General features: G+C 38.1%; 1 protein-coding gene across 1 annotated transcript in view; it reads left to right on the top strand.

Annotated features, from left to right (window-relative positions):
• Positions 1-6,570, top strand: part of LOC128497242 (cytochrome c oxidase assembly factor 1 homolog) — a 44,771-nt gene extending 38,201 nt beyond the window's left edge. Inside the window, exons 3-6 of the mRNA XM_053467206.1 lie at positions 2,300-2,398; positions 3,027-3,178; positions 4,643-4,719; positions 6,421-6,570. Of these exons, the coding sequence (XP_053323181.1) occupies positions 2,305-2,398; positions 3,027-3,178; positions 4,643-4,719; positions 6,421-6,544 (447 nt within the window). The 5' untranslated portion in view covers positions 2,300-2,304 and the 3' untranslated portion in view covers positions 6,545-6,570. The remainder of the gene's footprint in view (positions 1-2,299; positions 2,399-3,026; positions 3,179-4,642; positions 4,720-6,420) is intronic.
• The last annotated feature ends 10,406 nt before the right edge of the window (positions 6,571-16,976 follow it).

The raw sequence follows: 16,976 nt of genomic DNA, 5'->3' as shown, positions 1-16,976 counted from the left end.
CTCAATATACCAGGTGATATTAACACAAATATGTCCCAATGTGTTCTTTCATATTGATATCACAGTTAATGGATTTCATTTTGCATTAATGCTATTTGACCCTAGAGTCAATGGCTTTGAGAATAATGCATGTGGCTCCTTGTATGACTACATCAAAATCACACATTTTAACACAACACAAATGACCTTGTGTTATTTGAAGGAATCTACAGGCGCAGATAATATTGTTCCTTTAACCCCTGGTTTCAACTGAAAGGTTGATGTCAGCACGCGCTTGTAGTCCATCAGGTGTCAACTACAGGAAATGAGAGGTATCTTAGTACATACACCTTTCCAAAAATACCAACTGGAGACAAAAAAAAACATTTTAAAAGTTACCTCGCTCTAAGCTCAAATATTCTGGAATGGAATTTCCTTGTAACCAATCCTTAAAGTCCCTCCTTTATTTTTAAGAACTCATATATCTTTAATTTTTTATTGTATGTTTCTCAGTAAATATTTTTCTGAAGCATGCAAACATTACATACATTTGATATTTCTTGCTTCAGGAAATATTTGATATTATTTCTTTTTTCTTGCTTGTTATATCTTCTCCCAGTCTTACACGGATGTGTTAGAAAAAACAGATTGACAGTTTCCTTGCGTCAGAGTTCTCAAAAACAACAGAAACTGTCTTTCTTTTAAATACTCGTATTTCTTATTTTGCAGTAGTAGTCTCACTTTGTTAAAGTAACTTTCATGTCAGTTTTTATGATGTGTTTTCCCCAGTAATATGTAATGAGCATTATTCTATATGATTAATGTACTCTTGTTTTCAGGGTATGGATCTCAGGTATCAAATAGGATAAAAAAAATAAAACAGAATAAACATTCCTAGCTTATTTTAGAAATTAATTAAAAACACTGATTTCTCCATTATTGTAGCTTTTCTCCTTGATGTGCAAAGTGTCTGTGAAATGTTCTGTAGGCTTAATCCCCACTGATGACACTTTAGCTTGTGTTTCATTTTCTTAATGTTCTGTGAAAAAAAATAAATGAAGGAATTCTAATAGTGAGACATGTCCATTTTAAATACGGTCATAGATGAAATGATCTAGGATTGAGTAGGGGATTAACATTTTATCTGGTTTATTTTTTTGGAATTTCAAGAAACAAAGGACACATGGGTTTGTGTTGTTGATTCCACCACATTTTTATATTGGAGATGTCTAAGACTTATCCAGAACATCTAGTGGCATCCTCTCATAAGTCCCTGTCCTGGTAAAATCGGATGACTTCTATTGAGAGCTGATGAGTTGTGTCTTTTACTGTAGAGAGTTCATGATAACTTTCACGGTTATAGGCGCTTTTACAACAGAGGTTTCATGCATCGTCCCCTTAGGACCACAAATAAGGCCAAACATAGGCAATCAATTCTGTTTATACTTATTACACTACCTGTGGTTGACTTAGGGTCACTACTACTACTGGTGTGGCTTTAAAGGCCTAAATTTTGATGCCAGTGACTTGACATTGTGTGATTTTTATGTTCATTTTGCACGTACCGAAGGAGTAGAGATGTGGGAAGTGACTTTAAACCCCCCCCCCCAAAAAAAAAAAACAGTGACGCTAACAGTCAGTTGGAGAAACCCTTGTCGGCATTTTCTATAAAGCGAGTATAGATGGAAGATTTATTCTTCTTTTTTCAGTCCCTTTTCTGCTAAAGTTTTGACCAAACTTATCTGGTTCTTTCTTCTACTTTTAACTCAAGTCCCTTTCTACCGTTCAAATCTTGTAAAATTCAGGAATACTGACACTCTATATCATTACCGATTGTAATGAGAAATTGCTACAAATGATTTTAAATGGAGACCTGTATTTCTGCATATAGCCATGTTCTTCTAGAGCTTACGATTCTCAGGGAATTCTAATAAAAGTTACGTTTTAATTGTTTTGTTTTTTTTGACCTACAATATAAAACCCACCATGTTATGTATGTTTAAATGAAGCATTATTACTTGGTATTGGGTTTTATCAAGCGTAGGACAAGTCTTCATAACTGGAGTTTCCCCTAGAACAAAGAATCTTTGTGTTAAATATGACATTTTGGTGGCCCTCATAAAAGTAATGAATTCCGCTACCGTGAATTAATAGAACATGCAGGTATGTAGGTATGGTCACAGTGAAGCGAAGCAGTTCGCTGTCAACAAAACCTTACAAGCAGAATTAAAATAACAAGCCTTTACACCACCTTTATGGCAATAACACCTTGAAAATTGTTGACAATGAAGGAATGCACATCTGTGTTTTGTTTTTTCAGGAAACATGCCAATCCCTTTGAAAAATCTGCAACAAATGGCCCTTTATCTAGGAGTGGTGTCTGGAGGAGGATGTGCCCTTATGTATTATTTTATGCAGAGTAAGTAGAAAGAAAGGTTTAATGCTAAAAACTACCCTGAAAACCACATGGCTGAACAAAGAATGTGTCTTGTTCTATACTACCTTCACCCAGTAGCTACTTCCTGTATAGCTGTATTGAAATAAAAATACAATTTTATTAAATGACCTGTAAAGTGTACATTTTGGCCTCCACAAAAAGGAAATACTTAATTATGCTTTTTGTTATACACGATAAGTATAGAAAGTAGCATGCACCTCAATCATCCCTATTTAGAAGGACAGTTCCGCTTTGGAAGAGAAATCGAGCTATCCTTCTTTCTACTACTGATGTCCCTCTGTTCTAGCATCTTAGACTATGTGGTATCTGAGCTGTCCAACTAAAGTGCAAGCTGTTTATAGGGTGGTCAGCAAAATATATCTAGAGGAAAACTAATATGATTTCCAAGGTGATCTTTTTCTTGTTAATCATGAGGCAGTAAGATAGATACCCTTGTATAACGACAAGGAAGAAATAGCAACTCAATATGGGCAGATCTCACCAGCTCTTTCTGTGATGTTGGAAGTACTGTCCATTATCTACTTAGTCCTTTTTGAAGATTGCTTATTGTGAGAATATATATGCATATCATAGTTTTATTTCTTTTCAGAAACATTTGCCAGCAAGGAGTATTACTTGTCTGCTGTCGAGAAACTCAAGAGTCAAACCGAAGCTCTAGAAGTCCTAGGAGCACCACCTCTTAAAGTCCACTATCTCCGGTTAACAGACAAACACAATCGTGTTAGCCCAACCAATGCTCAGGTACATTGCTAAAGAACGGACGTTCTGAAGCTGTCTCCAACTTCCTTTACAATTGAATGTAAATCACTGGTTCCTCCTTAAAAAAAACAACAACAAAAAAACCTTTGTGTTCTTTCACTCACTTGAGTAGTAATTGACTGCATGGTGGACGTTGGCTGTTAGACTGAATCAAGATGGTTGGTTTAAGGGAATTTCCAAACGATCATGCTAAGATCATGTGAACAGACAGTAAGATAGCCCTCTGCAACTGCAGTGGTTCAGGATGGGCTGCTATTTGGTGTTCAGTTGCTACAGTACATAGTCCTATGTTTTATTAGCACGTCTCCACAGGTTTTCAGGATTCTTACCTTTTAATACAGATGATATATGTACAGCTCAGGAATTGTGTTAGTCAAGCTTGTTTAGGTAAGTGCTTTGGAATGTCAAATAATAGTGATTCTATTACTCACTGGCAGCAGTATGTTTCAGCGCAGCCACTACAAAATCATAATTATACGTTTTATTTACATAGTCAACAGCGCATTATGATTCATATAGCACCCTACAAAACATAGCAAAGGAGAAATGACCTTACAAAAGGAAAATGTAGCAGTGGAATAACAACGGTGCTTAATGGAGGATACAAAAGTTTAATTCCTCTATTAAGGCCTTATTATTGCAGATAACTCTGCATGACTTATAGTGACATCATGCCGTGTGCATTCATGACTTTGGTTAAAAAAAAAAGAAAGACCCACTCATTTGCTGAGCATCCCCTCCTATGCCTTAAAGCAGTCAATCACTGGCAAGAAAGTGCTTCAACGAAAACAATAGGAGGCTTGTGTGAGCTGGAGCTGGCAGGGGGTGACTAATGCAATGCAAAAAGCCGGGGGAGCTTTTCATTTTAAATTAATTGCACGTTATGGTTTCCTACTACTTGTTATAACAAGATTTATGGTGAGCTTTGAATATGGACACAGAAGCCTCAGGACTGGAGAAGATATGGCATACAAAAATATAATATAAATATGTGTGTGCGTGTGCATATACTGTATATGTATATATAAAAATATGTATTATGAGATTGTTGTAGTTACATCTGGTCACCACATTTCAACCTTGAAACATCCAGTACAACTGGTCTGGGTCTGAGAATAATGAGTGCTCTTGTACCTGGGGTAGATTCATTCCTAATCTCCACTCCTGCAGAGGCACATGAATCCTCCAAACTCTTACATAGTTTGCACAAAGGTAAATTCTGAGAATAGAAGCCGATGTCACGCTACAGGAATTTATTAACAACCTTGAAGGGTGTTCCATAAAACAGTCACTTTGGAATAAAGTGCTTAGTGTCATTTTACAAACTTAATTGTAGGTCTGTATTGTTCCCTGCATTGTACAGGCTTTTGGAGTAGGGTCAAGCTATATATATATATATATATATATATATATAATATTATTAATATTATTATTCTTTATTTGCAGATCAAGATACCGGTGTCAGGAACCATATCAGCTGGATATCTCTATACCACGTCAATCAAAGAAAATTTAAATAGCAGGTGCGTGTACAAAAGGTGTAGACTTTTAAATTTTAAATTTCACCCATACAGGGATGATTTATGGCCCAAATACCCCACAATTAATTTGTCATTTCTATTACCATGGCTACGTTCACATGAAAATATTATTTGCAAGATGACCAGAGATGCCCCTATATATTGTAAAGTTAATATGAAAAGTTTTCTTGAATGCCAGTTCCCAGGGGCTGGGCCTTCATATGGACTTGTTTACTTAAGGAAGAGTTGTTGGGAGAGTTTGCAGGAGAGTTATGGTTTTTAACTTGCTCACTTCACTATTCATTAAGAAACATCAACACTGACAAGTTTACCCAACAAGAAGGGCTGAGCTTGCTCTGTATAAGGCACAATTCATTGTAAAGAAGAATCACTGATTTTAATTATACATCGTAAAGCGCCTGTCAAGCTCTGAAACTGGTAATAAAGGACTCGCTGTGAAGACCCCTTTCCTTTTACTTAAATGAGAACAATAGAAGTTTGTTACAGTCCTTGAAAATGTCTTTTACTCCTAAATATAAGTGAGCATGATAAGTACTGGCTGCTCTGGTTGTTCATTCAAGAAACCCAAAATGGAGCATTTATCGGAGTAAATCCTTATAAGCACGTAGGGTATCCTTTCAGAAGTTTACAGGAAATGTCCTGTTAAAATGTGACAACCACTACCAAATGGTCCTGCTAACAGATCAAGTTCACTGGGGTCACTACAGGGGTTGCAGCTGCGACAAGGCCCGTGCCTCTAAAGGGCCCGGTGCGACCCCCTGTTTTTGTCTCTACGTACCAGTTCAAAATAGTTTAGAAAGGGCCCGTCTGACCTGGACGATCCAGGCTTGAAGGGCCCTTCCTAAACTATTTTGAACCCACACGGGGAGACAGGAGCGTATCAGGGTGATGTCACGTGACCCCGCAGTGAACCAGAGATAAAGCTGCTGGAGCGGTGAGAGGTAAGCAGGGGCTTAAATGTGTAAATGTGTTTGTATATATGTATATATATGTATGTGGGCATGGATGTGTAATTGTGTGTGTGTCAGCATAGATGTGTAATTGTGTGGGTGAGCATGGATGTGTAATTGAGTGTGTATGAGCATGGATGTGTACTTGTGTATGAGCATGGATGTGTAATTATGTGTGTGTGAGCATGGATGTGTAATTGTGTGTGTGTGTGAGCGTGTATGTGGGTGAAATGGAGTGTGTGTTAGGATGAATGTGTACCTGTGTGTAATTTGTGTAAGTGTGTTTACATATGTCTGCCAGGAAGAAGGGTGCAAAAAAGGTGCAAACAAGTTGTGAAGTTGGGGGGCTCTGGGGCAATTTTCGCACCAGACAAACAAACAAAGCAAGCGCATACCATGGTAACATTCAAACTAAATAGAAGCTGTCACGTCCAGAATTCCTATTCTTATACCTCTATACTACATACATTTTTAAGTTAATTTAATTATAAATAAACAGGGCCAGATTGGGGAGGACTGAGGAACCTGATTATTCCTTGACCTTTGAGGGACCTCTCCCGCTTCAAGCGTGTGTATATATAGATAGATAGATAGATAGATAGATAGATAGATAGATAGATAGATAGATAGATAGATTTATGAAATAAAAACAGCTTTATTGAATTTGATGTTCTCTTTGTATTTTACAAGATATTAATCTATATGTAACACTATATTTATGTCTTCCTCACAGGTGGTCTCTTCAGGAAGTCATATTACAATTGAACAATGGACAGCGCATTCCTATATATCATTTAGATTATGCTCAGGTGAAGGGTGAAACACTAGAAAACGAACTATCCAACTATTCAGTGTAAATAATAAAATGTTGTAATTTCACATATATTTTTATGTATGAGTCTACATTCTGTTAATAACAATTTAGCAAATATATATATATATATATATATATATATATATATATATATATATAAAGCAGTGTATGGTCGTCGGATTGTTTTAGTAGCGCCTTTAAATGTATGTAACTGCATACTTCTGTCACTAAGACTGATTTAACCGCAGTGTAGCCGGATCAAAATAGCCCCAGTTAGTGTCATTTATTTCCAGTACACAAAACATTGGAGCCTCTTGCAGATTCTGTATTGTGCGCAGGCTTACAGCAGACCTATTTCTGAAAATTACACCTATTAATAGAATGTTAAATTGTCTATAAAGTTAGGAGTTTAAAGCAGTTCAATACTTTGGAGCATTTTCAGTATTCTGGTATGGTTCCAGGGTAACTCCCTGCCATCCCTAATTAATGACCATTAATAATGGCCAGTTTTTTCCAAAATAATATTAAGATGGGGCAGACAGTGATCACGCGCAAAAATAGAGGGACCACTGGTGGTACAGATAGGGTGCGTTAGTATGTGGCTTCCAATGCCTTGGCCACTAAAGCAGTGTTTCTCACTCTATCTTTATTTCCCTTTTCTTCCTCCCTTCTCTCTTTGCCCTTTGCAGCCACTATCTCTCTTATTTTATACCTCTTCCTTCTGTTTTTTTTTCTATAATTTATTGGTGCGTGATAATCAAAGTACAGACAAGTAATATCACATCATTCATTATACCAGTAAACACAAAAGAAACCTCCGTAATCTCAGTTGCCATTAAACATTCCGATTTAGAGCACTATTAAAAGATTAAACATCAAGTTTAAGTTAACCAAAATAGAAACCTTTTCCAACCCCAAAGCTTTAACATTGGCAATTGATGGTGTTGATTATGAGGGCCTTCTCACGAGGGGAAAGAAAAAAAAAACTTCTTCCTTATTGAACTCTCACTCTTTCCTCATTAGATTCCTTTCCTTCTTATTTATCTATTCACCCTCATTTTTTTAACCCCTTAAATGAAAACTGTGGTTGTCACTACTGTGGTAGTGGTTGTTAAAACTAACCATAGCCTGCAGTTTTTGTTTGGCAATCCATATAATTACCCCTAAAGGGTAACTTTCACTTTTTTCTCCAATGATTGTTGTCACAAGAAGCAGTAGAGCAGGAAAACGTACACAAGTGTTCATTACACTTCTTTGACGCCCTTCCTTTCCAGACTTCGGACACTAGCGGCATTAGCCTGAGCTGATGCCATAAGTGCCAACAAGGAGCCCAGCATATTGTTGCAAATACAGACACCTTTTGCTATTTTCGAAACAATTTGAGATACCGCTCCTTTAAGCAGTGACCAGTGTAGTCACTTGAGTATGGCCCCCTCACCACTTGTTTCTGTAAACTCACATGAGGCACTTCTTGTCATGTTTTGTTAACCCACTGTGGAATATGATTGCGCTATATAAATAATAATAATCACAATCTTACCTCGCACTGCCATAACTCTTGCATATTCTTCCCCCTTGGGCTTCTAGAAACCTGCTTCTCAGAATAAGGCTGTATGTAAACACCACTTTGATTGGCTCACAGTGGGCTCCATCAGCATATCACAGCTCCCAGCACACACAGACTGAGATTGAGATTTTGATTGTCCATCCACTTTAATTGGTTTATATAGCCTCACTCTGGGCCAATCAGAGGACTACATATACTGGGTGATGGCACATGGAGGGGACAGGCATCATGTAGGGGAGGACATGGCTCTGACTAAAGATGGCCCTGTAATAAAACAATGGTGGATCCACTGTTTGTTATAGTTATGCTTCGTGAGGATTGTAGAGACGTATTTTCCATGGATACTAGTTGATCACTAGTCAACTTTTTTTCTCACTTTGCACGGGTACAATAAGTACACTATATTCACCTTGGATCTCCTCTTGATGCACTTTTTTTTATACCCACCCTTAAATTGCCCTGGCCTATGGCTTGTGGTGGAAGGGGATTTTTTTTTTTATCTTACCAGATAAACTCACTGAGTGATACACTCACTGGCAATTGTATCAGACTTGAGTTAAGCACCATTGGGTCACCTGAAGACACATTGGAACTGGGTCCCCGAAGACTCTGTCCTGTATTCGTGGGGGGAGTGGTGTGTGCCTTCTGGCCCCACTCCTCCTTTGAAGACTTTCTCGTTACGTAGTGGACGTGAAGACTTCGGTGGCTCTCCTCTCGCGGAGATCCTAGAAGATCCCGCACACCCTTCTGCCTGGGGGTGAAGTTAGGGGCTGCATATCCCTTCAGGGAGTGTAGCCCCAGAAGATGAAGATTGGGGACTCGGCTCCACTGTGGCCTCCACAGTTTGGATCACCTGTTCGCTTTGATTTTGTGCATGGAAGTAGAGATGGAAGTGATTGGAAAACCAGGGCATGCAACCCATGATTTAGTTATGTAAGAGTATGTTTAGTTATGTCATTGTATGATGTTGTCTCACTATCACCGTTTGGAACAGCCAATAGGATTATTATCAAGGGTATCTAAACTATAGTGAATGGTGACTTTTTTTTACTGTGCTAATGTGGGCCCCTTAACAATGAAAAGGGGGGGGGGCTTTTTTGTCCAATATGATATCTCCCACCCAACAGTTCTTGTCTTATTTCTGCATTTGAAATTTGAATTTATTTTTTTCCTTGTTTCTTTGTAAAGCACCTAAAGTAAAGATTGTAAAGCACCTGTTGTTTATAATATATGCAGGAAATAGTCAGGTGCGTGCAGGCAAAGATGATATACAGAATAGAAAAGCAATTGTAGGGAAATTAGTTATACAAATATTGTAATAGCTGCTTTGCTACTGATAAAACAATTCCACAACAAATACAGTGTTCAGCGCTCCAGTGATTAATGTAAGGAGGTTTTATCCGATGTGACAGCTCTGCTTTGTTGAGAGACTCCTAGGAAAATAATATATGTATTTCATTGTATTTCAGTACAAAATCTATTGAGGGACAATGCCAAGCAGAAAAAATAACACTGTACCAAAGAAATTGTAAAAATGCGTATTTAGGTTAGGAGTCATGCATTGAATAGGTAAATGTCAATATTTGGGGCTTTGCAGGTTGCCAGGGAACAGATTCCCTCACCACTGTGGCATTTCTTTTTATTGCTCAAGTGATATAAATACAGGAGGGGCCAGGAGTTCACATAGCTTTGCCAAAAACTACATACCTTGAAGCCAGGGGAGGACTGGCACCTTTCTGCCCGGGATGGGGGCAGGTACACCTGAGTGGCCCCCTGGTCCATTGCCAATCCCCTCAGTAACTAACCTACACACTAGCACACATACTTACACTAACACACTGAAATGTCCTCCCTCTATGACACAAATTACACACTTACTTTGCCCAGACCCTTTCCTTATAGGTGCTCATACACTATGCGAGCAGCCACCCTTATCTAACCCCCTCCCTATTGCGATCCTTCCTCCAAGAGTGGGCAATTTTGGACCAGCTCAGGGGACAATTCCACCCCACCCTTGCTTGAAGCATGCTTAAGTTATCACTGATAGCTTCAAAGAGGCCTGTGACCCTTTCTTCCCACAAAGGAGAAGCCTAATGAAATAATGTCATTACATTCTCAATCTCCAGAGCCCCCGTTATTTGTTCATTTCGAGCCATATTGCTTTCCATCATTTAAGGTAATAATAGTGACCTGCACACCATGTAAAAGTAAAAATTGCGGTAAAGGAATGAAACTGCAACTCTTGACAATTTTTGAACATTAGTGTAGTGTGACCAGAAATTTACTGTTGGCATAACCTTATCTTAAAATCTTACAATCGATCAATAGCAAGTAACCTGGTGAGCCGCAGATTCCATAAAATAAGTTTATTATATTCATTCAAAAGCAAATTTTGAAGTAATAGTTTGCCTCACTGTTTTCTGTAAAAGAAAATAGACATTATGGTCCCTTTAAGATTTTATGAGAAGCCATGTTCAAATGTGTTTTTGTTTTGTCATGTGCACATTCACGAAAAGGACCAACCCTAGTTACACATTGATTTTCGTAAAAAAAACATTACTCAGTATACACTTTGATCCAGTTATTCTTACACTGATTCATATAAAGATCATGCCTTTATAATATAATATAATTCCAGGGATTTCTTTTTTCTTGTAGGAAAGCCAAATGAAATCCACACAATGTTTAGATAAGACATTTAACATTGGAAAACTACAAAATCATATCTGATACCTCAGTTTCAAAGAGTTACATAGGCTACATAGGGTGTAATTTAACTTTTCACTAACCTTTTACCTTTAACTCAAATCTGAAAACATAGCAAATTGGGAAACTGACTCTCCATAAAGTGTATGTTTTCAAATATATTAATGAAAGTTTAACTGTGTTAAATTGTTGGCCCAAATAAATAAAACATAATAATAATAATTATAAAACAGAGACCACCATACACGTTCTCCAGCTCAGGGATAGTATTTGCTTCACTCAGATTTCTAAATGTATTAGTCCCCTTGAAATTCAATTCGTTACAATGGCAAACTATTTACAGGGAACACAAAATCATTAATGTAACCTTGTCTTTTCCCAGCAGCATGCAGAAGTAGATAACCTGCCTTATCTGGATAGAATGACCTATCATAGCCTATAAAGCTGGAACCAACTCCCTTTACCCCAGTGTAATAACCAAGACCAAGCCAAAAATGAATGCCATAAAAACTTTTATTGAGACGGCAAATATATGCTACCAGGAAATTATAATTAAATATTAAAATCTTACCTGGGAATGTATTCTCCTTGGATCCTGTAGCAGCCCTAACAAGTAAGATGTAGCTCCTCCTCCTCCAGGTAGGGCAAGAAATTAATAAAAACAGCTCCACTGCCCACTCAGTGTAATAAAAAAAGGCAACAAAGTATGCAAAAGGACATTTTATTGGAAGGGAACACAATTGTGTTGGTTGGTGGATTTACAAAACTAAGTCCTTTCCAGATAAATCAGAAGTGCTCTCTTAAGGAATGTACCTTCGTACTTTTAGTTGTTGGACAGAAGGTTGGTAATGCCCTAAGTAGTAGGGAAAACAGAAATCCTCTTGGGGAGAAATTCCAGAGGTAAGCACAGCACCACGCTGTCATCCAAGAATGGAAGGCGAGAAGACAGGGCTTGAAGTAAACGTCACCAGGAATGCCCCCTTCAATGTGAGGAGACAAAGGGAGGCAAAGTAAGACCTCTTGATGAGAGGCCAAATCAACGTCCAGAAAGCTGCTAAGGGCAGCATCACGCATAGTAGATGGACACAGATTCTTTAAAAATCCTAACTAGAGACTTCAGATGGCAGCATATCTCTTCCTCTAACTTTCTCATATACTTTCCAGAAGAATGTCAACAACTCCAGGTGCGAGCCCATGGTTTAGTAAGAGAGCCCTTTCAATTAGGTTGAAAAGTGCTGGAGATGGATTTAGGATGGAGGATCTGGAAGTCGTTGAGGTGGAAAAATTGACATCTGTGTCAGATCCACATACCACACTCTTCTCATGTTCCTGATGACTTTAAAAAGAAGTGGAAATGGCGATTACTGTCCAGCGTGGAACCCGTCAAGACAGACCTCTGGTTAAATGATGAAGATGTAGCCAGCACTAAAAAGGTCTTATGTAGATATTATGTCAGGGAAACGCTATGGGAGAAAGGAGCTTAGAGCCCTTCCATCCAGAGAGATGTCTGTAGGGGACATGGCTGAGCCAGAGCCCAGGAAACAGATATCTTGGCTGCTGACATCACCATAGTCTGATGGAGCTGGAGGGTAGACTCGTGAGATACCTGGTTAAGTCCTGAAGACAACATACTTTCTCCAGTGGAAGGAAGGCTTGTTGCAGAGTAGTGTCTATGACTGTTCCGAAGAAGGTAAGTTTCAGGGAGGAAAGTAGCTAGGAAGATTCACTATCCAGCCGAAATCCTGTAACATCTGAATAGTACTGCTGACCTGGGACTGAATGGTGGTCAATGAATGAGCAGCCAGAAGCCAACAGCCTAGGTATGGTATCACCTGAATTCCTTGATGTTTCATATAAGCCACTACTTATTGGTAAAGACTTGAGAAGCCGATGACAGCCAAAAGGAAGTTTTTGAAAATTTTAGCCTTGAGACTGTCTAGAGGCAGGGAAGAAGCCACAAATCTGCTGGAACCTCTGGAAATTCAATTGGGTTGAACAATGTCTAATACCCAATGATCTGTGGAGATGGACCCCCCCAGACTGGAACAAAAAGAAGAAATCTTCCTCCCACAGGAGGTCTGATGCTGGACCTAGTGGGTACTAAAGATTTCCCTCTGGTTTAGCCTTGGAGAACCACCCTCTACGTGTGTGAGGCTTGTCTTTATACAATCTGAAGGATTTACTTGACTCTTGATTTCTTGAAAGATGAAAGGATGTTGATTTAAACCTGTGAGGGTGTTAACACTGGTAACCAGAACTTACTGAGGTACTCTCCAATAAATCTTCCAGATCTGTACCAAATAAATCATGGCAAAGAAATGGAATACCGCACAGTCTATCCTTGGAGGCAGACTCAGTTGACCAAGATTTTAGCTAGGGAGCTCTGTGAGCCACAACAGTTAAGGCATAAACCTGTCCACCATACAGATGGATTCAATAGTTGAGTTGCAAAAGAAAGTACACTGCAGCCAAGACATCTGCAAGAGTATAGCAAATCTCCCAATTTCCAAGTCTTATAAATAGATCAAGAAACGTGAATAAACCTAAAATCACGTGCTGTGTAGTAAAGTAAACAAATAATACAAATAATACTTCCCAAATAGGACTGCAGCAGCCCAAAAACGAACACTCCTCTTCAGGGTGTAGAAATTCAAACTAACCAAAAAATTATGGGGCGCAGATACATATGAGGGAAAAAAAACAAAACCAATATGGTGTAGAATGTAAAACCAATTGTTATGTGTGAATTTATGTAGAATAATCCAAGAAAGATCCTTCTAAACGTGTTTCACCGACTTGGCTTCTTCAGTAGAAGTGTTGGATTATTCTACACTTCAAAACCGGTGGACTTTTTATTGACACTCTTCAAGCACTTTTTGGGTGCACGGACTAAATAGTCAACGAAGATTATTAAAGACACTTTTGCATTCAACTTAGATGGGTCCGAATCATCTATTCTATTTGTGAGTGCAACATTAAATTCACACATAATTGGTTTTACATTCTACACCATATTGGTTTTGTTTTTTTCCCCTCATATATATCTGCGCCCCATAATTTTTTGGTTGGTTATAAATAGATCATCCTTAACCTGCTGTAGCCATAGCTTTATAGAGAGGGATACTCAGAAGCAGAAGAGGCGGGATCCAACTTATGGAAAAAATCCCTTGAAGCAAATGGAACAGCCACGGCTGGAGAAGCAGACATCTGGCTCCTAAACAGCTTAAAAGTATTCTAGATCTTGGAAATGGACCATTTCAAAATTCCACTAGTAGTGTCATCTCTGCTTCTGTAACAGGAAGAACGGACTTTGGATTTGGAATCACTCGTTCCCCGTGCAAGAGGATTCTTGCACAGGGAACAACCAATTGCTTAGACTTTGAGTAAGCCTTTTTTGGAATCTCCTCCTGGATTACCTCAAGAGAAGGGAGAGGAGACCATTCAAGGGCACATATACCAACAAACTGACCAGGCAGCTCTCAGGAGACCACCCAAGGAGGAGGAGGAACTACCTCTCACATGGTTGTGCAGATTACAAGGGAAAATAAATTATCAAGCAGGAATAGCTGCTTGGAAAATCTACAGGTAGGGACATCTGCTGTTTTTGCCCAAGATATGAAAACTCAGGTAAAATGTACCTTCTGCTTAAATGGAGCATGCCAACAATACTAGGCCTTTTAATGTCGGCAAAAGCCACAAACCGATCTAGTGACGATTTCTAGCTACTTGATTTGACCAAATACAGCTTCGGACAAATACGCATAGTCAAGGTCTTCAGCAAGGTGCAGTATTATAACATACAAAACAGCAAGAACATTGGGAATGGAAGTATAAAGTAGAGCAATACAATATTTTATGAAAGCCAGGATAAAAATGATTTCCATATTTTCTCATAATATATATAACTTTCTTCCTGCCTTGCAACATTGTGTCAGTGACCCCAGCAGATACTTTGGTAATAGAACTTCTATTACCAATCTGTCTCGTAGTAGCGGATCCGAACTATTGTCGTCTGGTCGTCTTAGAACGGCCAATCCACCAGACTTCCCTCAGACAGAATCTTTACAGGAAGAGGGGACACAGCACAGGGTAAAGGGGGAGAATCCAAAATTGATGGCATCTTGTATATCTACTTTATGACTATTTTTTTTGAAACTTGATGTAAGCACCAGAACATCATGTCAACAACAAAACACTAGCCAACAAATGCATCACTCTCAACTGGAAGATGAGCTTTTCATGGCTTTCAAACTGCACATATAGTTTTCCCAAACGTAACTTACAAGTCTGTTTGAAAAGAAGAAAAGTAGTCTATTGAATCAACACCTTTATTTTTCCTTAATGCATATATATATTTGGCCAGGTTACGGAATTAAAAGGTTCAGCTCATGGGATGTTTGGATCAACCGTTGGGCCAAGCTGAAACAGTGATGTTACCGCTTCAGCAACCAAAGGAATGTTCCAGTTAATTGAGCCAGCCCCTGGTTGATATTGACCTCTAATATATAACCTACAACATATCAACCTCACCCCATGATGCTTTTCTATTAACACCGGAAGCATGCTACGACCTGCATATTTGTTCACCCCACACACATCTCATTTGACGATTTCTTGTTCTTCTACAGCCATCATACTGTCCCCTCATCGCCCTAAAACGCACAGGATCTGATAAATGCCAAATGACAGCCTAGACATGGAGTGGAAAATAACTTTATTATAAACAGCTTCTGAGCTGAATGGACTTGGCTTTCATGCCTGCAAAAATACATCAGTAGAAACACCTTTTCCCCCAGTAATAAAGAAGCATACAGCATTTATTTTACAGATTCTTTATAATTTACAAACTTTAATAGAACTATACAAAACAGCTCTGATTTATTTAAAAAATTACTGTACAAAAACATAAGGCACAAAAACACATAAAAAACAAACATTGCAGGTCTCAGAGCAGCCAATTTAAAGAGTATTGGCTTTGTAAAAAAAAAAAAATACATTTTATTTTTCTGTTATGCAAAGAGCAGCCAAATAGAGGCAGGTAAAATATATTCATAGGAAAAAAGGCAGATTTCTGTCCTGTAAAACAACTACAAAGCTTGCATATTCTTGTTAGCATATTTCGTTTCTCCTAACACAAAGCACGTTTATTTGCTTATTATTTGTCAAGGTAAAAAAGTCTCAGAGCAATAGATATGGGATAGTAGTTAGCTTGTGAATAATGAATCCAGCTTCAGGGTTCATCTCACTATTGTAGAATGGTCTAGAAAATCCAGAAAAAAGGTAAGAAAAGGTAAAATAAAAAGACGGGAAATCAAATAGGGACCAACGGAAAACAGTTATTGACTTTTAATCAAAACAAGGGAGTAATTGCTATGTGGTAATGCTTTATGTAAAATGGAACGGCAGATATGGGGTCAGAAAATTCCCCGTACTATACCATTGTGGAATGACAATCCACACCCTGTATATGAGAGATACTGCAGTGTGACAAACTTACATCTAGAAAAGAAACAGGAGCAATTAAAGGAAAAAAAAAAAGTGGAGATAAATAGAAAAAAAAGTTCATAATAAAAGTTCATTGAAAAGGCAAACATTCTAGTGAAAGAATTTTTTTTTAAAGCAAATAAAGAGCCTAGTCTATCAAGATTTTGATTTTTTTTTACCCTGTAAACCTCTGGGTGCTAAGGACTGTCTGCAAAGTAATGATGTGCAAAATGTATATATAAGGCTGGATCCTGTCTGAATACATGGGGTTTACATCTAAAAAAAAAATTAAAGGTCCATAAATTCCTGTGAGATACAAGTATAGAATGCTCAGTTTTTATCAGCCATTATGGACCATGTATTGTAAGCCATAGTAAGCTAAAAGGTATTATAATTAGTATGATTCTCCTTAGACTGCATCTCATACCAATTACCAGTAAAAAGAAAAAAAATAAATAAAACATACATAAAATTATTTCATTACTATTAAACATCTAACAATTCAAGTATGAACTAGCTGTCTTGAAGCACTATCAAAAAAGTATTAAAATAAATTTAATTTGGAGAAAAACCAAAAAGTCCCCCAATAGTGATAATGGCTTCAAGATGCAGAATCATGCTCAGTCTTGAGCTGTCCATGAGATTTACGATTGTAAGCATCTGTTGGCTGAATTTATACATATGGATGTGCGCATAAGAATACTATACTAGAAACTAT

This window comes from Spea bombifrons, chromosome 5 (genome assembly GCF_027358695.1).
Source record: "Spea bombifrons isolate aSpeBom1 chromosome 5, aSpeBom1.2.pri, whole genome shotgun sequence".
Classification (NCBI taxonomy): Eukaryota; Metazoa; Chordata; class Amphibia; order Anura; family Pelobatidae; genus Spea; species Spea bombifrons.
The sequence above is the reverse complement of the archived record's forward strand: the minus strand, read 5'-3'. Positions and strand labels throughout refer to the sequence as shown.